The sequence below is a fragment of the Orcinus orca genome, chromosome 1 (genome assembly GCF_937001465.1).
Source record: "Orcinus orca chromosome 1, mOrcOrc1.1, whole genome shotgun sequence".
Classification (NCBI taxonomy): Eukaryota; Metazoa; Chordata; class Mammalia; order Artiodactyla; family Delphinidae; genus Orcinus; species Orcinus orca.
Window position 1 is genome coordinate 192,762,928 of NC_064559.1, and position 21,110 is coordinate 192,784,037.

The 21,110-nt window shown below is 54.2% G+C and overlaps 1 protein-coding gene across 3 annotated transcripts in view; it reads right to left on the reverse strand.

Annotated features, from left to right (window-relative positions):
* MAN1C1 (mannosidase alpha class 1C member 1) overlaps window positions 1–21,110 on the reverse strand; it is a 131,770-nt gene that overhangs the window by 24,710 nt on the left and 85,950 nt on the right. For all 3 annotated transcript variants that reach the window (XR_004481678.2, XM_004266670.3, XM_049695624.1), the window contains exons 3-5: window positions 8,658–8,773; window positions 6,194–6,274; window positions 1,521–1,615 (exon numbers count right to left, since the gene is read on the reverse strand). Coding sequence is in view for 2 of the 3 variants with exons in the window: in XM_004266670.3 (XP_004266718.1) it covers window positions 1,521–1,615; window positions 6,194–6,274; window positions 8,658–8,773 (292 nt within the window). In the remaining variant the exon portion in view is untranslated. The remainder of the gene's footprint in view (window positions 1–1,520; window positions 1,616–6,193; window positions 6,275–8,657; window positions 8,774–21,110) is intronic.

Genomic DNA, 21,110 nt, shown 5'->3' on the forward strand with positions numbered 1-21,110 from the left:
GTGAGCTAGAAGACCTTGGGCAATGGGCATAATATAAATACCCACCCTAAAGGCCTGCTGTGAGGAGAGTGCTCTGAGGCGTTGAGCGAAACCCTTAGCATATGCCAGGCGCAGAGTGATCGCTCAATAAATGGTCAGGACAGCAGTCATCAGAGTCGGTCTCTCACGCTGCACACACTGCCTCACGTGAACATTTGTTGAAGGAATGAACAAAGAAAGACGGGGACGTGGATCCTGCCCTCAGGAAGCTCCGGGGCCGATGGGGGAACGTGAAGACTGAGTGTGACAAGGGCCACAGGAAGCAGATAAAGTGCCTGGAGGCCAGGAGAGGCAAGGACACTTGTGGCTTCTGGAGAAGGTGGCATCTGAGCTGGGCTCTGATAGCGAGGGAAATGGTGAGAAATGGCAGCCCAGGGGAGGAAGAGAGCGAGGGAGGCAAGACAGTGGGGTGCACTGGGGTCTCCAGGAGCAAGATTCATGCTCCTCAGTGGATCCTAAAGCCGGCTGGCCACTATTCCCCTGACTCTGAGCCCGTCCTTTCCCCTCTGGGTCTCAGTGCCACATCTGGCTCCCACCCTCACAGAGGGAAGCAGCGGGGTAGGTAAGTCCCCGGGGGGCTTTGGAGCGGGACGGAGCTGCGGCCCGGGCCCCACCTGCTCTAGCTGTGTCACCCCGGGTCCCTTCTACTCTGGCTCTGTGACCTGGTGAACGTCCAGAAAGACTCTAGTTCACACGCCGAATTACGCAACCTATCAGGAGGGGAAACGATGCAAGTGGCCAATAAAAACTAATGTTTTAAAACAGTCGGTAGAAAGAAACATACCAGAGGTTTCTTGACTAGTGGAGTCACAGGTGATTTTCTGGGTCTTATCCAACACTTCTGGTGTAATCCACATTTTTTTTGCAATGAGGATTTATTTTTACAGGGAGGAATCACAATAAATATTATTGAAAATGGAGTTGGAAGTCCTGGGCTCATGTTCTGGATGGTCCGTTACTGGCTTATATGACCTCGGCCAGGGTTTTTCCTCCTCGGAATCTGAGCCTCCATGGGCTTGATGCTCCCAGAAGCCCCTCTGGGTTCTGACAGCCCCTCTGGGCTGACAGGGGCTGAGGGGTCAGCAAACCAGGGTCCCTCTGCCCAGGGTCCTGACTCCCCAGCAGCTTTGGGTTCCTGCTTGTGGTGGGAGGTGTGATGTGCCTCCCAGCCCGGGATCCCAGCTGCGAAGGGAGGGCAGTTGGGGCACAGCGGCGGGGCTGTGAGTCACGGCAGTGTTACGAGATGATCACAGAGGAACGGTGGCCCCATCTCCATGCCAGAAAGATCAGGTCTTGCGTGGCCTACACCCGAGAACCAGGTTTAGCGACCAACGCCAGCTCAGGGGAGCCCCTGGCCGAGGCTAGGTGTCACTGTGCCACTGACCCCCGTGATTCCTGCGGCGGCATTCATCCCACCCTGTGTCTCAGTTTCCACGCAGATGCAGCCGAAGCCACAAGTGGGAGACCAGACGGCATCCTACCTTTTGAAGTTCACCACGCCTTTTGGGATTCCCGTGGGGGTATCGAAGGCCGGCAGGAGTTTCTCCCCCAGCTTGATGGCCTTTATTCGGAACACCTGCAAGGAAGGGTCAAAGGGCACTGTGAATCCTGGCGGATAAACCTGCCAAGGCTGCTGGGCCCAGAGTGGGAGGTGCATTAGGCTCTGGGGTCAGTCAGGCCTGGACGTGAACCTGAGTCCATGAATTCCTGGCTCAAGTTCCTCGTTTATAAATCCAGGGCAATATGGCCTTCCTCAGAGGGTTGCTGGAGGAATGAAAATTAGATAATAGTTGTAAAGCCCTTACTGCAGGGCCAGGACTAGGACGAAGGCTCAGCGATTATGCTGTGCTGGGAACACGGAGAGGTCAGGGCAGTGGGTCACCAATGGTCAGTGCCTGCCTGCACGGCGGGGCCAGTGCACCCCAAGCTGAGTGCGTGAGAAACACATTCGGATAGAGTGTAACGAGCACGGGATGGGGAGCTCCCGGCCTTGCTTCCCAACCTGGCTTCCGTTTGCTTCTCAGCAAACCTCTGCCTTCACACCTGTAAACCCAGGGGAAGGGCCTTTCCTCTCTGACATTCTGATTCTGCCCATTGTCCCTATTTTACAGCGGCAAAGGTGAATGACTAAACCGGTGATGTGATGGTCGGGGAGCCACAGGGAGGTCCCAGGTGTCAGGGCCCTTGCACAAGGCTCTAAGCCCCTCAAACTCTTCTTCTGGTTAATTCAAAAGCACCTGTGACCTTCTGGCTCCTAGGAATTTATTCTAAGGGAATAAATCATCAAGGATGTTGCAGAGACTTAACTTTATGGCTACTTATTCCAGTGTTGTTTAGAATAGTATAGAAAAACTGGAAATACTCTAAATACCAAGCCACAGGGAAGTGGTGAAATGATGGCTTATCCAGGCAATGGATACCATGCAGCCACTGAAGTGATGTTGGAGACGTTTATTTCATAGCAAAAAACGGTTTATAATCTATTAAGAGAAAACATTTCACAATGGTGTAATTCAACTTTTGTAAAAATTATATACAAATGGATGCCTGAGGAAAGGTTGGGAATACACTGAACTATTAACCACGGTCTTCTTGGAGGACTAGGCTCATGGGGGATTTTTATTTTCTTCTTTTGGCTTAACTCTATTTTCTGTGCTATTTTTACAATTAAAGCAAACCCACAGGGCTTCCCTGGTGGCGCAGTGGTTGAGAGTCCGCCTGCCGATGCAGGGGACACGGGTTCGTGCCCCAGTCCGGGAAGATCCCACATGCCGCAGAGCGGCTGGGCCCGTGAGCCATGGCCGCTGAGCCTGCACGTCCGGAGCCTGTGCTCCGCAACGGGAGAGGCCACAACAGTGAGAGGCCCACGTACCGCAAAAAAGGAAAAAAAAAAAAAAAAAAAAGCAAACCCACAATAACATTATTTATTTTTGAAAAGCTGAGAAGCAAGTCCCTAAGCAACCACTCCTGATGGGACAACAAGTGTTTCCTTTCACTTCTGGGGCTCCAGGGAGACTCAGTGTGCTGACTGCCTGCGTGTTGTTGCAGAATGAAGTCTTCTTGAGGTCTCTCCTTCTAACTTGTGCAATTTAAAGGTTCTGAGGCAGCTGTTTGGGGACCGCAGTGGGGAGGAGTTTGTGAACACTACCTGGGCTGTGGATTAGAAGCCTCTGTGGGGCGGGTGTAGTTCTTGTTTAGGAAGGAGGGAGGGTGGGAGGGAGAGGGAAGAATTGCACCTGGGGCCTGGTAGTGATGGGTGACAGAAGATGATAACGTCCAGTGCGACAGTGGGTCCTAGAAGTGGGCACTGGGGCAGCCACAGCAGAATCCTGAGGGAGCTTGTCTAGAATTCAAATTCCAAAGCCTCGAGTCACCCCAGAAGCCACTGGTTTAGCAACAACAAGGGGCTCTTGTTTGAAGGTCCTGATCTCATCATTTGCCCCCCGGGGAGGCTGAGCACAGAGGCACGAAGGAACGCAGGAACCCACGGGAACCTGACCCAAGGCTGGGGCTCCAGGCTGCCCTCTGCCTGAGGACGCCAAGCTAACTCCTCTGAAATGCTCCTCTCTGCCAGCAAACCACGTCTCCTTCTTTGGAAGGCCCTGATGCAGGCTGGCATGGCAGAGCCTCAACCATCCCAGGGAGGATGCTGCAGGTGTGACTGGACAGGAGTGGTACCATGCGGAACAGAACACCTGTCCTCCTTATCATTTGGAAATGATGTGTCTTACCTACGTCACCTTTGATCCTTGCAACAGGCTTGTGGGGAAGGTGTTGACCCACTTTGAGGAAAACAAAACTGAGTCTCAGAGAAGCAAGTTGTCCAAGGTTATGGAGCTATTAAGTGGCTCTTTTCCAGGACACCGAGCCACCTCACCAACACAGAGAGAGATGGCCTCAGACAGCCATGGCACGCAATGGGCGGTGGCCTAGTGGTTCCAGAACAGAGGTGAGAGAGACCAGCAAAAATTACATCCTGAGAGTGGAAAGGGCTCTTGACTGGGAGTCAGAGCCCAGGCTCAGATCTCCCCACTCAGCAGCTGTGTGACCGTGCGTGAGCCAGGTACTGTCTCTGAGCCTCATCTGCACAAAGGAACAGTGACGTGTGCCCTGGCTTCTTCAAAGGGGTCTTCTAGAAATCAGACGAGAGGATGCACATAAATGAATATGCTATAAAAACTGTAAAGTGCTTTGCAAATGTCACCTGGTGCAGCTGGTGTTGTTCCTGTTATTCTCGTGGAAGCAGAGTCCCTGTGGGACCCCCCACCTCCCGCCCTACCCAGCAGGGGATCCACCTCCTGCAGGTTCCCTCTGAAGCAAGAAAGGCCTCAGCCCAGGAAGGGGTGTGGGATCTCCTTCACCGTTCATTCCACAAACACCGTGGGAAAGACCCACTCCACAGGCATCCCCTGTATGCGAGATGGAGGATGGAGAGAGGATGGAGGCCTCAGTCTGGTGTGGCCGAGTCCTGGTGATAAGCAGTGATGCTGGGCCAGGCTGAACAAGGTCTAGAACTCAGACCCACGGTGGAAAGACACAGGAGCCTGTGCGACCCGCACCGGCTCCCTTTCCTAAATCTCTGTCTCCGCAGCTGCATGTACGCCGGTCTCTGCGCGGGGAGGTTTTGGGCACGGAGGGGTCAGGGAGGCGTGGCTGGAGGACGGGGCTGCGCCCGTAACGCGGAAGCCTGCCTGCCCAGGGGTTCTGAGCCACTCGGGCTCCCCCTTGGGCCTTCTGGACACAGGTACTCCTACCACACCCCACTGCCTGGTCTGCCCCCCAGAAATCGCTGGCCCCCCACCCACCCCTGTGAGCCCTGAGCTGCACGGCTCCACCCGCATCCTGGACGGGAGGCTGGCCGGTGCCCGTGCAGAGCATGGCGCCTCTTTCTGCTCCACATCATTTTCCTGTCCTGGGGTTTTCAAATGAAATTCAGGCCTTGGGTGGCGCGCAGGTTTCCCATGGACAATCATTTGGGGACAAATTGGTACAAGCGGTAATCTCTGCTGAGGAGATTAGGCTTGATGGAGAGGGGCCCCGAGCGGCCGGAGAGATCAAGTGCTCGCCGCCCGCTGCCTCCGCCCGCGTGGCCTCCGCCCATCCGCGCCACTTGCTGGAAGGGAAGCGGCAGGGCTTTCTCTGACAGCAGCGGCAGAGGCTCCCCACCAGCAGGGGGCAGGATAATTATGTCTCCAAGCGGACAGAGCTGCGGCTGTGCCGAGCAGGGCAGCCGCTCTGCGTAGGGGCCACACAACTGACGGGTGACCCATGCGCTGGGGATTCTGCCAGCCTCCCCCCAGATCCTCAGGCTGTGCTTTCCCAGGCGCTCACAAGGGATGAAGTCTCCCATTTCTGTGTTCTCAGGATTCCTTGCAGTGCAGAGAACATGGGCTTTGGAGCCCTTCAGCCCTGGGGCCAAACCCTTTCCCACTCGTCCCATTTCACAAGAGCTCTCTGACCCCTGGGGGTTAGGACCCCTGGGGGTTAGGACCACCCCACTGTGGGGAAGGTATGAGGTCTAGGGGCGGGAGAAGGGACTCGCTCAAGGCCACAGGCAGGTGCCGCGTAGGGATGAGACGCAGGTTTTCTGACTCTGTGCCCAGGGCTCTGCATTCTCGCCGCCCTTCACGGCCCTCCTTCTGGAAGCCAACACGGTTCGCCTGGGCCGAGTGGCTGGCAGTGGCTGCCCACCTCCCCGGTCGCCCCCTTGAGACCTGGAGTTTGGCTGGTGTCTGGTCCGGGAGCAGAGGGCAAGGGGATGGCTGTGGAGCAGGCCAAGGCCAAGGGGCTCGAGGAGGAAATGGTGAAACAACGGTCTTGGCTTTATCCGTCCTGAGAACCAACATGTGGGAAAACCAGTCCAGCAGCAGCACAAGCCTGGACGGAGCACAGATATCGCAGGTGCCCTATGGCGAGCTGTGAGGATGGTGGGCAGCCCCAACTGCTGCCCTTGGAGAATTTACTAGCAGCTGTGGGAGCCACCTGGGCTCCCCTGTGCAGCAAAGTTGAAGGAAGAATCTGTGGGTGGCACCATGGAGATGGGATTCAGATCCCCTCGAATCCCTGTTTCCTCATTGGTAAAATGAGGGGGTGGGATGTTCTCCTAAGCCCTTTCCAGCCTGGATGGTCCAGGGGCTTTGAAAGGCCAACTTACCTCCTCTCCCGTCAGGTAGAAGGCTGAGAGAAGTCCTCCGATGTACCGGATGTTCACTTCGAACAAGGATGCTTCTCCACTCTGTGGGGCAGAAAGACAGGGGGGGCAGTGGGGACATTCGTGAGATGCCCACAGGGCTTCCTGAGGCAGCCAGGCCCTTGAGACAGGTCACACCTGCCACTGCCCCTGCGCCACTGACCTGGCCACACCTGTGCCGGGCTCCAAGCCCTTGCCCAGCGGGCCAGGCTACCTTTGGTGGTGGTTTTCAGAGCAAAAGGTGAAAGGGATGAGCACCTGCCTGGCGGGCAGCTACTGAACATTTACAGAGTTCCAAATAAACACTGGGCTTGGCTTCCTTCCCCAGCCTTTGCTGGAGGCCATCAGAGCAAAGTTAGGCCTGGCTGCTCTCCAAGGAGCTCAGGAACTTGTGTGGGGAGCTGCTGGCTGAAGCTTAGCCTGAGGAGAGGCAAATCCTCCTGTCTGGCCCCCTCCTTCCCGAGAGAGCCCCCTGGCTTAGCAGGAGGATGGTGTGGTCCTTCTTTGAGGTGACAGGGCAAGTGGAAGGTTCTCACAGGAGGTTCTGAGGCGGAAAGGAGGGGTGCCAGGCAGATCCTAGTAGGCAACCAGCAGTTTCTCAGCCTCAGCTCTGTAGCCCTCAGGGCACACCCACACTTGCCTTCATCACTGTTGTTTTCTTTCTGAAGTGCGGACTGCAAAGCATGGGTACTGAGGCATCATGCCGAGGACCAGATCTGGGTTAAAATCCCACCTGAGTCACTCACTTGGCTTTCGAACTTCGGGCAAGATTAGCTTTTCCCTGCCTGAGTTTCTTCATCCCGAGCAGGATGGATATGAGATCCTGAGTGGGGCAGGTGAGATGCCTGCCCAGTGCCTTCCCAGTGCTGGGCATGGCTTCATAGAGGTGCCTGTTATAAACCCCCTGCCCCGCAAGGGCTCCCCTTGGCCTACTTCCCACATCACGGTCTTTTGTTACTGATGACGGCAATGGTCATCTTTTTATCTGGGAGAGCTTTTCCAGTAACAGAGCACTTGCACAGCTACTCTCTTTTGCCTTACAGTCCTTGGTGAAGGCATCCTTCCCACTCTTCAGGTGAGAAAGCCCAGGCTCAGAGAGGTGGAGAGACCCCACCTTGCTTTCTTCCAGGGACACTCCCAATCTGTCCCAGCCTGTGTGAATGTCCCTAGGCTTGCCCAGCCCTGCCACCACCTGGCTCCTCAGGCAGCTGCCTGAGGCTCGCTCTCTACCCACCATCTGCGGAGGGGTCGAGGTGGGCTATGGAGACACTCCTTCCTTCTGCCTCTGATACCGTAGGAAATGGGAGGATTCTGAACTTCCTCACCTCACACAGACCAGCAGAAGTCGTACCAAGCCTCAACGTCATCACAGTGACGATGACACCACTTTATCTGTACTGGACTGTATAGTGTCGTAAAATGCTTTTCACAGCCCTCCGTGGTGGTCAGTCCTCACAAGCCTGTGAATTAGGCACTATCATTGTACCATCTTTCGGTTGGGAAAGTAAGGCCCAGGAAGGTTAGATGACTTTTCCCAGGCTGCGAGCTGAGCCAGAGGCTCTCCTGTAGCGTTGCCTTCCCGGACTTTCCCCACTTTGTCCCTCTGCCCTGCTCTGCTCTGACATGGGCCTCTCCAGGAGCAGAGGCCTCCATCCTGCCAGGAGCTGTCCCGGTTCATAGCAGAATCTGTCACTTGTGGAGCCCCAGATGGAGCCCGACAGTGTGTTTTGATGTGACCCTTCCCCCTACCCATCTGTCTCCATGTCTTGCTCCCCCAAACCACCTAAACAGCCTCTCCCTGTGGGGAGCTGAGACCTCCAGGATGGATCTGTTACTTTAGTCTGGGCTGAGAGATCAGTGGGAGAGGCATCTGGTATTTAAGGCTTTTGTACCATCCATATACATGAGCATCCCCGCCCCAAGGCCCTGGTCCCTGACCAGGGATGCCTGCAAGGCTAGAAACCAAGAGGGCCCCAAGCCTGGTCATGGCCTCAAACCGGACAGCTCCCCCTGCGCCTCTCACTCTCAAGAGGGCAGCACGGGGGTGGATGGGGACCTCTAGGTTAGGGCATCTCTGAGCAGATAACCACTTCTCCCTTCCCGGAGTCGCTTCCCCTGTTGCTGCTGTTCTGTCTGACAGAGTCAGTCCCAGAAGGGGCTTCCTGGGAGGGAGCAATGTGCCTGGCACCCTAGGGAGGGCAAGAATGGCTGTCTTCCACCCCAGGGAGTTCCGGCTAGTAAATACTCATGGGCCGGCCAGGGCTGGGGGGACATCCCCCACCTCAAGGCTGGTCTGAGGAGAGGGGCCTTGGCACAGGGTGCATGGAACCCTGCTTCCAAGAATGCTCTGCTGGGCAGCCTGGGAGGAGCGGGTCACTGACCTCTCGGGCCCCTTCTGGCTCTACTACCCCGGAGGTCTTTGACTCACCACGTTCAGGTGGAAGCTCTCTTCCACCCAGGCCTTGGCCTCCTGGAACTCCTCCTTCAGCTCCATGAGGTAGAGGGTGTCGAGGGAATCAATGACCGTTGCCCCACTGAGGCCTCCTGCAGGCACAGAGGATGGGTCAATCTCGTCCTTTCCACCCCAGTCACACAAGCCACCATTCCCTGGGCCTCCTCTAAATGCCTGGGCAGGCTCCCAGGCACGATCCAGGGAGACCCCAGGGCCACCAGCCTTTGAAGGCACATCCAGGACCCAGAGTCCCCCCGTGGGCTGCTTCTTCCTCAGGGCAGCAGAGAGTGGGGGCGGGGGGTTGGAGAGACTGAGTTCAAGGGATGAGCTGCTTCCCAGACCTTGGTCCACTCTTACGTCTGCCAGCAAGTCAACCATCAGGGCCAGCTGGGCGCCCACCACTTCTCTGTCATGCTGGGGGTGGCAGGTGGGCGGGTGAACTGTCATTTGGTCCACAAAATCTTAACAAATGTGCCAGTCCGCTGACGCTTCAATGCCATTCTTTATTTTATTCTAAGAACAAAAAGATGTTCATAAATATTTACCCAGGAAGGTATTTATTGCCGTATCATATATAATGGGTAAAAGTTGGGAAAAAAACCCTCCAAGTCCAATAATAGGAGAGTAGTTATACAAATTGTGACTCATGTATAAAATAGGACACTATGCAGACATTCACACAACTGAGAAAGACCTATGTTAGTTGGGGAGATACGCATGGGATCTGTTAAGGTAAAAAAAAGTAGATTGCAAAAAAAAAAAAAGCACAATATAATTTCTTTCCTATTTGCCAACGTGGATGAGCCTGAACAGAATCAAGTCCGGCAGGAAGTGATTCAGTGGTTGTTGCTGAGTGCTGGGATTACAGGTGCTTTTTGATTTCTTCAGCTCATGGATTTTTTTTTTTTTTTTTTTGCGGTACGCGGGCCTCTCACTGTTGTGGCCCCTCCCGTTGCGGAGCACAGGCTCTGGACGCGCAGGCTCAGCGGCCATGGCCCACGGGCCCAGCCGCTCCGCGGCATGTGGGATCTTCCCGGACCGGGGCATGAACCCGTGTCCCCTGCATTGGCAGGCGGACTCTCAACCACTGTGCCACCAGGGAAGCCCCATGGATTATTTTTATAACCAGAAATTTATTTCTGTTTAAAAAAAAAAACGGAAAGACAGTTTGGACAAAGAAACTAAACAAATGCACAAACCAAAGATTCCGTGGCCACTCTTGCTCTAGGCCAGTGGGTACACAAAGCGTGAGCTTTGAGGCCTGGCCCCTGCCACTGGGGCCTTAGACTCTTGTCCTGGGAGTAAAGGCTGAGAAAATTGTGCAGTTTTCCACATCACAGACTGGACAGCAGAGCGATGAGGAAGAACCTCCGACATGGGACAACCAGAGCCTGCCTTCTAGAGGATGGTAAAGGAAGAAATGAGGGAGAAAGAGATGTGCCTGGGGCCATCTGGGGGGCTTCCTGGAAGAGATGGTGGCCTCCCATCAACTCCTTACAACTTCAGTCATCGCAGGCAGCAGCAATTTCCTTTCGGGACTAGAGGGTAACTTCAGAGGAGTAATTGCTCCTTCAATGTCCTCCTTGCAGAGGCTCAAAGCACTGAGACTCACAGCCTCCACCTTCCCCCAGCGGACACTAGAGCTCCCTGACAGGTGCTGAGCCCCACTTGAGTCTGAAGTACGGCTTGGCGGGCACTCCTGCATTCAGAGCTAGCGTCTAATCTCCTTAATTAGTGCTTCCTTAACTGCTCACTTGTGTTGACTTCGCAGGCAGAGAATCCTTGTGAAACTCAAACACTTAACCACCTCTCTAGGCTGGGCAGCAAGGTCAGATAAAGGGCACGGCTTGGAAAAGGATGGGAGGGAGATCCGGGAGAAGTTGAGAGAAAGTTAAGTCTGGAGGTTAAAGACACATTTCCAGAAGGGAGGGTTTGCAAGGAAGAGTGGAGGGAGGGGAGGGCTGGGGGATGCAGGCGTTTCCCAATCCAGAGACACGTGTCCTGGGACGGCTTCGGCTTTTGAGTTGAAGTGAATTTCCAGAATGTCAACCCCTCCTACACTTAAGGATTAGTAGGAAAACACTCAAAGCCAAACCAAGTTGGTCTTTTTCTGGTTTATCCTGGCTGCTTCCCCTGTAGGTGTCCAAGGCTGAGCACGGTTCGTGGCAACTCCTTACCCTCCTGAGGTGCTCAGGCCTTGGGACCCAGATGGGCCACACATGACCAGAGAGGGACTGAGACAAGCCCAGGCCAAAGGGCACAGGTCTGGGGTCCACACTCCTGGCTCTGATGCCAGGGTCCCTCCCTGTTAACCACAGGGCCTCACACCTGACTTCTTAAGGGCCTGGAGGGATTTTTGAGATGCGGCTGCCTCACCCCTAGATTTCATAGATGAGGACCCCAGAGAGGTCCCGTCCAAGATTAGCCCAAGGGAGGAATGGGGCCCCAGGCCGGGCCACGTGTAGTGTGTTTTCCACAAGAGGCCTCTCAATTCCCTGGGAAAACAATTTCAGATCTGCTTGCTACGTCCCCCTCCCCTGCGGGGGCAGGAGGCTGCTCTGACGCGAAGAGAAGAGAAGCCCAAGCTGTGTGTCCTTCAAGGTCAAGGGAGAGGTGGCCCAGAGTACCCGATTTCTGGATCCTGCCCCGGGCTGCCTGGTGTTTTCACCCCACAGGCCCTCCGTCTCCTGGGCCAACCCTGCGTCCCGAGGCCCCAGGGCATTGGCTGGGCCGGGAGGGCAGCCAGGGCTCCTCGTGACCAGCTGTCCTTCCCGAACACTCCCGAGGCAGCCGGCTGAGGAGGCAACTCGCTAAAAGATTTGTTGGCAAGGTTCTGCCCCTGCTCTCGGGTGTCCAAGTCCTCCTGCTTCTCCGCTCCCACCTACCACACAGCTGGGCTGCAGGCCAGCAAGGCACTTATTGGAAAGCTTTCCGTTTCAGGCCAGAGGTTACCTGGCGGCCAGGCCGGGCAGGAGAGAAGGCCCTATCCCGAATTCAACTCTATCTGCACCTGCAGCCGACCTGGGGCAGCTCCCCAGGGAAAAAGACAGCCGCCTATTCAGTCAGCAGGCCCACAACTTGTATGTGAAGAGCCAGTGGGGCACAAAGAGTCAGGTGGCCAGCTTGGAAGCTTCCCTGGGCCTGGGCGGCCCACTCTCCTGGGTGGCCCACCCTCCCGGCTCTAGCTCTGAACTGCTGCTGTTCACAAAGGCCCCTGCTGGCCCCCCTTCCTGTGTTCTTCTGTTAAAAGAACACAGCTCTGGGTTCACATCCCAGCCTGGGCCAGCAACCCATCTGCTCTAAGTGTCAAAGTTCTCATCTGTAAAATGAGGTGAAGACCACTGGGCTGGGGTACTGAGGTGCCACTGAAGGTTCCTGAGCTGGGACAAAGGTATCATATACTGCCCAGCCTAAAGACACCTGATAAAGACACCTGTACATGCCTGGCACGGTGTAAGTGCTTGACAAATCAGTTCATTGTTCTTATTTCTGGGGTCCCTTAGCTCACCTTGAAATACTGGCCTGGCCAAGGAGATGTGGGTTCAAATCCTGGCTCCACTATGTACTAGCTGTGTGCAGGGCAAGTCATCGTACCTCACTGAGCCTCATTTTTCTCATCTGAAAAAATGGAGATTACAGTAGGACCAACCTCGTAAGGCTGCTGGGAGGGTTAAGTGGGGGGGTGGATGGAAAGGAGTTGGCATGATGTTGGGTACACATGAGCTGGTCCCCACAAACAGAAGTGTGGCCCTCCTTGTCCCCAGCTGGCCCTGGGCAGCCCCGCCACAAAGTCTTCTGGGGTCACTGAGGCCTTGTGACACTCCTGTATTACTGGCCTCTCACCACCCTGTTGGGCAGTGTAGGCACAAGACGCGGCTTGCAAGAGCCTTGACCCAACTTAAAGGAAAAGTGTCATATGGCTCCCACCTGTGTCTGCTGCTTCCCACCCCTGACCTGGGTGTACACCTGCCTCCAAAAGGGTCTACCTACCTCCCGGACCCCTTCCTTCCCACCCTGTATATTGTCGCCTGATCTGTCTCCCGAAAACCAGATCCACTGTGTCCATTCCCAGCTCAGGAACCTGCAGTGGCTTCACAGTACAACCATACAATAAAGAGTTGTGTGTGTGTGCGTGTGTGTGTGTGTGTGTGTGTGCGCGCGTGTAAAGTCTTTTGGGTCTGAATCCAAAGGATCTAGCTAATATCTCGCATCAAGCTCTGCTTCCTGGACAGAGGCTGCATCCTCTGGCCTTCCTACCTTTGCATGTGGGGTCTCCTCTGACAAGAAAGCTCTTCTGTGCCTCTGGGCAAAGCCTACACCTTCTTCAAGGTCACCTCCCACTGGCAGCCTTCCCTGATTGCACCCAGACAACCTCCTCCCGCCCAGAGAGCTCCCGTAGCACTTTCTTGGGCTTCTGACTCAGGCACCCTCCATTCCCGCCCTGCACTGTGGGGCTCTGTCTTGCCCCCTAACTAGATCATGAGATCATTGAGGCTCATGCTTCTCTCACACCCCTTCCCTGCCTTGTCTCCAAGCGGCCCCAAAGGCCAGAGCTCCCAACCCTACTGGGCCCCTCCCTATTCCCTGCAGCTTCAGCACATTCCCTGACTTCTGTGACTCCTCTACAAACTTGGCTAGGAGTTGCCTTCCTCATTCCACCTGCTCCTGAGGCGTCCAGAGCCTGCCCAGTGCCTCCTCACCCAGGAAGCCACTGTGATCCTCACCCCACAGTCTGCATGAAGTCTCACCCTCCCTGAGAAGTCTTCCCCAGCCCTTCAGGGTCCACCCTCCATGCCCCTACTCCGTGTACCCTCGTTGCCACGACAAGTGCTCCTTTCTCATCACTCTAAAGGGTTCGTCAATTTACTGCCCCGTCCTCCGAAATAGCAGGGGCGCAGTCTGCAGCAGAGTTGTCTCCACGCTTGAGAGATGGCTGCCAGTGGGGGTGGGCAGGCTGGAGGGCAGGAGACCAGCTGGCCCGTCTCGGGCACCTGCACCGGCACCTTGGCACCATGCTCACTCTGTGCTGGATCTGCCTTCAGGATGCCGCTCTTCCTCGTGCTTCTCCTTTTCACCCTGTGGTTGCTCCTTCCCAGTCTCCTTTGCTGGTTCTTCCTCATCACCAGGCCTCTAGAGACCGGGGCGCCTGGGGCTCCATCCTTGGGCCTCTTCTCTGTCCACCTTCCTTCCTTTAGTGATTCAATCTGGTCTCACAGCTTAAATACCATCCACATGCTGATGGTTCCCAGATTTAAATTTCCAGCCAGGACCTTGACCTCGGGAGCCCAGACTCGCTCTCCAATAACTCCTTACTCACATTTCGGAGGTCCACACACATCTCACCTTTAACTCGTCTGAAAGCAAATCCTGCGCCTCCCTCCAAACCTGCCCCTCCCACAGGCTTCCCACCTCGGTGGATGCCAGCCCCCTCCTCCCAAGAGCTGTGGCCCCAAGCCCTTGACTTTGCGTCTCTTGCCCCCACATCTGGTCCCACAGCAAATCCTGGCGGCTCTGTCTTCACAAGGGTTCCAGCCGCCACTCACTCCTCACCTCCTCTGGGCTGCCGCCTTCAGAAATGCAAGTCCTATCATGCAGTTCCTCTGCTCAAAACCCTCCCAGGGCTCCCCCCTGCCTCGGAGGCTGTGATCTGGCCCTGGCCTCCTCTCCCTGCCTGGCTTCTCTCCCTCCACTCCAGTTCCTTGCTGCTCCTGGCGCCCTCCAAGCCTTAGAGTCCTGGCCTTGGCCCTTGCGATCGCTCTGCTGAAATAGCACCCCCATCGCTCTTCCTGTTCCCTCTTTATTTTTCCCCAGTGCCTTTATTCCTAGCAACGTTACACGTGGGTCTGCTTCCCTATTTACTGTCTTCCTGATGGAGCGTAAAACTCCTGGCGGGGAGAGCTCTGTTTTGTGCACTGCTGCCCTCCACTGCCTAGAACACTTTCCTGCCCATCACAGGTACACGACAAGTATTTGGGAATAAAGGGCCCCCTCCTCCTGGGCAGGGAAGGCTTCGAGGGGACCGTGGCTCATTCATATCTCTCAGTGCCTGGCTATAGTCTGGCACCCAGAGGCATTAAAGGTCAACGTGTCAGTTGAACAGACTGAGCCTACTGCCGGGTATCTTCCGTGACCACCCAGGTCACCAGGGCAGCTCAACTGTCTGCTCTAGGGGCTGGTGCCAGTAGACAGAGGAGACCCTCCCAGCAGGCTGTGGCCACATCGGCCAGGGGGGCTGAGTGTGTCCACACCAGTGCCCTGCACAGAGCTATCTGTCATGCGTGTCGGGCTCTACAAGGGAATGGATCCCAGGCTCTTATAACCTCCTCCCCTGGGGGCTGCCTGGCCAGGAACCACCCTGCCCTGCTGGACTGTGGTTTGTATCCCCTCTCCTGACTCTGCCATATTAATGATGATGAGGTTTTTATGTGACATTATATTAGCAAAGAGAAATGGGTCAGGCTGGAAAACATAAGCTCCAGGAAGAACGTTTAGATAGAAACAAAAATCACCCAAGGCGTAGCCTATTACCACAGTATCCCCAGAGCCAAATACTAATGGTTGCATTTAATTTGAGGATATAATCCACAGAGACTTTTCTTAATCGGTAAAGAAAACAACACAAATGTTTTTCTCAGCTTCCAAAGAAACCAATATGGCTGTGGGGCAGGTCACAGTTCCCAAAGACGGATGCCGTAGGATATCCCATCCCACAAGAGGACCTCTTTCCACACCCCTCTCCTTGAACCTGGGTGGAAATTTGTGACTACCTGGAATAACAAAATAAAGCAAAATGGATGATTTTCTAGTTCCCAGGCCCAGACCTTAAGAAACAGGCAGTTTCTACTTCCTGTCTCTTGGAATGCTGGCTCTTGGGACCAGCCGCCATACTGTGAGGAAGCCCAAGGTAGCCCACAAGGAGAGAATAGATGGAGAAGCCATACGTATGTTTTCTGACTGACAGCCCATCTGCGGTTCCAGCCAACAGTCTGCAACAATTCCAGACATGTGAATGAAAAAGCTTCCAGAAGTTTCCAGCTGTCAAGTCACCCTCAGCCTTCAAGCCTTCCCAGGTCAGGGCCCATATATCCTGGCAGAGAGAGAAGCTGTCCCCACTGTGACCTTTCTGAATTCCTAGCCCCCTGGATCTGTGAGCATAATAAAATAATTGTTTTAAGCCAGTAAATTTTGGAGTAATTTGTTATGCAGCAGTAGCAGCTGGAATGTTCTGCCACATGGGTTTCTATGAAGATGAATTAAAGCGATATCCCCACTACCCCAAAGTACATTCTTTAAAACCACATCAGGTCTTCTGGCTGCATAAAATCTTTTTAGGGATTAGGACCTCTCCATTTTTATCAGGTCTGGGTTATCTGTTTGTTTGTTTTCCAATAGGAATATTTTCCCTGAATCTTTCCATGATGGTTATTTCCTGGATCACATAACGTTGTGTTGAGGGGCTGAGTGTTTCCAGAAAAAGGTTTCTTGGTGCCTCCGGAAGGACTAAAGATATTTTTTACAAACTCTTCTTGGAACCCAACAGAATGCTCTTACTAGAGGCTGATTAATAAAAGGTGATCAGGTCTGACCATGTCACTGCCCTTAAAAAAAGCCCTCAAAGCCTCCTGTTCTCCAAGTTCAAAGTCCTGGGCACAGTATGCAGGGTGCCTGTGGTCCAGGCCTTGGCAACCTCTCTAGTCTCACCTCCCTCCTGCTCTCTTTGCATGCAATGCTCTACCCAGAGCAGACCACTAGCAGCTCCCTAAACACCCTGCAGTGTCTGCTGATGCAAGAGCATTGTGTCTTCTCTCAAATGTTCCAGAGCCACAAGCAGAGCTGACCACTCCCTCCTCTGCAAGCCCGCCCTGCTCTGCTGCAGGTGCTCCGTCATAGCACTGTTCCCACTACACCGTACATCTTTGCCTGTGAATCCCAAAGGGCAGTGGCTGGCTCGGACTCTTCCCAGGAGCCGTACCATCCATCCCCAGGCCAGGCACTGAGAAGGCAAGAACAAATGGCTGTTGAATGAATAAACGACTGGTGGAAATGCCCACAGTGCTTTCTTAGGGATTTCCAAACACTTTACAAGGCCTCTTGGCCTCGGAGAAAACATACCACTCAGAGCAGTGGCCAGCTATCCAAGGAAAACACTGTCAGAGGAATAAGATGGACAGCTGCAGACGCCAGGGCCCTGGTGGAACTAACGCCTTCCTCCACTCTTCCCAAACAGATGCCACGCTTTGCTGCCACAGCCGGACGGAGAATGTTTGCTGTGGTCGACCGCTGGATGAGGTTCACTGTGACGAATGGCCTGACACGGTTCACTGAGGCAGTCTACTGGACAGGGTTCCTCGCTGGAAAACCAGGTATGTTTAAAAATGTTAACGTTTTGTTTGTTTTTAAAGAAGAGCTGAGGGTGCAGTCTGACCTGGAAACTGGTATTCAAAAAAATTCCCTGCGACAGCGCTGTGTAGCAAGCTCTGAAGTGCTTTTATCTCAGAGCATCTCTGAGAGAAGAAAAAGCACATGGAGAAATTAGTACCCAGGATCCTCCAAAGTCACACAGCAGCTCAGGGCAGAGCTGTAACCAGACACCACCTTACACACCATTTGACCTTATGGGTTTGGTTATCCCAGCTTCATCCCTTCCCAGCTGTGTGATCTTGGGCAACTGACTTGACATCTCTGGGCCTCAGAAAAATTGGACAATGGGGTCTCCTTTTCAGAAGGGTGTGGCCAGTTCAGATGAATGTATACAAAGAGCTCTCAGCAGGCACTCAGTACAAGAGAATTTGATACACCCAGCACAGAGTAGGTGCTCAATGCACGGGGCTGTTACCATAAGGCTCAGTTCCAGCAGAAGAAGGCAAAGGTAGGATCCCTCGCAGATTAGGCGGGCAGGAGGTATGGGCTCTCGGGAAGTCGGGACCAAGCTGGGCAGGCACTGTGATATTTTTAACACACTTCTTGCCTCAGTGGGAAGAAGAGCAAAGGCCGGAGCCCTGGCTGCTCGCCCCAAGAGACACTAAATCCGACTGCTGCTATGGGAAGCTCCTGAGGGCAGACCCAGAGTCCCTCCATACTCTGGCTTCTACCTGCAAATTAGATAATTGCCCAGTACTATCCCTCTACTTCCATGGGAAGGGTAAACATCCCTGTCCCATCAACCTTGGTCTTGTCCATGTAACCTGCTTTGGCCTCATGGTGGGTAGGGAATTAAAACTGGCTCTGACTTCAGGCTTAGCCATGAGACTTGCCAATGGGATTAGTGGATGTGACTTGAACAGAGGTTTGAAATAAGCTTGCATGGGGGGGGGGTTGCCCTCCTGTGTGTCCACCTTTCACCTGGAGAAGAGCAAGTCTAAAATAGCCATGGAGGTCCATGAAGGATGAGAGATAGGTGGAGCAGACCTGGACCCGCTGAGCACAGCCTAGATAAACCAAACCCCAGCCTATCTGTAGCTATATGAACGAGAAATAAATGCTCACTGTTGCCTGCCACTCACTGTGGAGTAATTTGTTACGTGGCATTATTTTTGGAAATAGCTGATTGATATAATGCCCTTCCAGCCCTATTTCTTTTTTTATCCAAAAGCACTTATTTATTTATTTATTTATTTATTCACTCACTCACTCACTCACTGGCCGTGTGGCATGTGGGATCTTAGTTCCCCGACCAGGGATTGAACCTGTGCCCCCTGCAGTGGAAGCATGGAGTCTTAACCATTGGACTGCCAGGGAAGCCCCCCAGCCCTATTTCTTAATGGTCTTGTCACGTTTTCCATACTCTAGCTGGACTACAGATTCTATGAGGTCCACTGTTTCTCGCCTTCCAGCCCTTTATTCAAGCTGTTCCTTCTGCTTGGAAGGCTCTCCTCTAACCCAAAATGTCTCCACAAATGTCCAAACCCAATGTCTACTTTAAGTCTTGGAGAAAATGCTGCTTCCTCCACGAAGACATCCCTGATTGCCCCACCTGGACCTGAGGTTGCCCTCCTCTGAACTTTTATTAAAAGAATTGCTTTCAACTTTCATTATAGTAATCTGTGTCATCCGTGTCCTTTTCTCAAGTCCATCCCAGGCAGTGAGTGTCTTCAGGGCTGAATCTAAGCCTGTTTAATCGAAGCCTGAAGAGCAAAGGCATCGTTGAGATCTACTGAAGGATGCCCTCCGCCCACTGCCTCACACCTAGACGAGGAAGCCTCCAGGGAGCCAGTGACCTCACCAGAGGCTGTTCCTAATGTGGTGTGAGGTGTGGGGGGGTGTAAGGGGGCAGAGACCAACTCCATGGTGCTCTGAAATCCTGGCCCAGGGCAGACATCCAACCGAAGTCCACTTGTGGAATGTGAGATTCTCCTAAATGCCAACCACAGAGGTTAATAAGAACAGCTGCAGATAGTGCTTTGTGCCAGGCACCGTATTATACACATCTTTTTTAAACCTCGTGAAAACGCTATCATTGTCCCTCTTTTACAGATGAAGATTGAAATTTCAAGGAATTAAGTCACTTGCTCAATATTTATTCATTTACCCAAAAGCATATTTTGGAGTGCTCAGGATGTGCGTGGTGCTGGAGAATGGACGGTTCTGGTCCCCACCCTCAAGGAGCTGAAGGTCTGGTGGGGGAGAAAGACACCAACCGGGTGTCACACGGATGACACCGAGTTACAAAGGACCAAATGTGATAAAGGGAAAGAGAGCGGGTGTACAGTCAGGAGAGGGCGGCATTTGAGCTGAGGCCTGAAGGAAGACAGGAGGAAAGAGGGGGTCGGGCCAGGCAGATGCACAGCAAATAGAATGGAGCGGGGAAGTCTTGGCCTGTTTGTGGAGCAGAGAGGTGGTGTGGGGTGGTGAGAAAGGGAACATGGTGGGTGGTGACGGGGTGTGGAGGCAGACCACACAGGGCCTTGGCGGCTCGGGGAGGCTTGTGTGGATGGCTTAGGGAGACCCCCATCTGCCTGGTGTTTTAAAGTGATACTCAAGCTGCTGTGTGAAGTGTCCTGGAGGGAGACCCCACGTAGAGTAATTCAGGGAGCTACCCGTCTGGGTTGGTGAGAGCCCACTAGTCACTTAGGTTGGGTCGGAGGGAGGCAGGGAGCACCTGGGCCTGTGCTTTGGGGTCCCATGAAGGTGGCTGGAGGTGCCCCTAGCTGGTGGGGAGCTGGTTACCAGTCCAGGGGCAAGAAGAATTGACCAAGAGCACAGGGCACCATCAGCCAGTCGCCTCACTTCAGCCCCGCTGGGGGAGCCTCCAGCTGCCCTCTGGAAGCACCAGGGCCTCCCAGGCCCATGGATGCAAGGTCACAATGTCATCTTGGATATACGTGGTGGCCACACAGAGCTATGCATTGATCATGGCAAACAGCCTGTGGACCAGAGTCAAGAGGCACAGATGTGTGGCTGTGATAACAAGATGACTGATGATTACTGGAAAGGGGAAAAGCAAGGAAATCAAAGAGGCCCTATTCACCCCAAGAAACATAAAGAGATGGCAGAGGCAGTGCCGGGAGAGCCTGGTACAGAGCTGCGCCCCAGCGGAGGGTCCTTCTAGTCGCTGGGATGGCTGAGCTGCAGGGAATGGGCCAGCAGAAAGGGCAGAGCCCTGGAGCCACACTTACTAGCTGCCTCAGTTTCCTTATCTGTACAATGGGGACAACCATACCCCATCCTGAGGGTTAGAGATCACACAGTGGATGCAGCAGCCGTTCCACGGCCAGCCTCAACTGAGCCTGTGTGGAGGCAGATGGAAGCACCTCTTTAAAAAGCTTCCCAGCAACCCTATGAGGAGGGTGCAATTTGTGTTGCTCTTTTCCAGATGGGGAAACTGAGGCTGAGAGAGGTCAAATTTCCCAAGGTGATGAATGGGGGAGCCAGGATTCAACTCAGGCCGGCTGCCTCGGAGGCTCCGCATTTCACTGCTGTGCCATCCTGCTCCTGTGCAATTTCTGGGAACTTGGCCAGGTTCAGAGGGTCTGAGAGGGCCCCAGGGAGGTGCCCACAACCACAAGACCCCCAGGCCGTCTCCTCAGGGTCCGGCAGCACCTTCCACCCGTGGGCTGGAGCAGTGCCCCTCTATAGCAGGTACCACCTATGTGAGAGGAGCTGGTGCCTCTCCCCACAGGAGCCCCGCCCGTGATGCTCAGCCTCCAGGAAGCCTTCCCAATCCCCTCAAGGGAGTTACGCTTCCTCCCTGCACCATTCTGGGTCCCACTGCTGATCACTTGGCCAGGCCAACTCACAGGAGGGTCTGTGTTGCTCTGTCTCTCTCACAGGCAGGAGCCTGGAAGGCAGAGATCTTTTCATATTCATCTCGGAATCATCTACGATGCTGGGCGCTCGGTAGGGTCTGAGTAAACGTATATGGAGTTAATCTGGAGAGAGAACTGAGAAGGAGCCCGAGCAAGCATGAGCAGAGGCCAGAGCAGCTCTGGC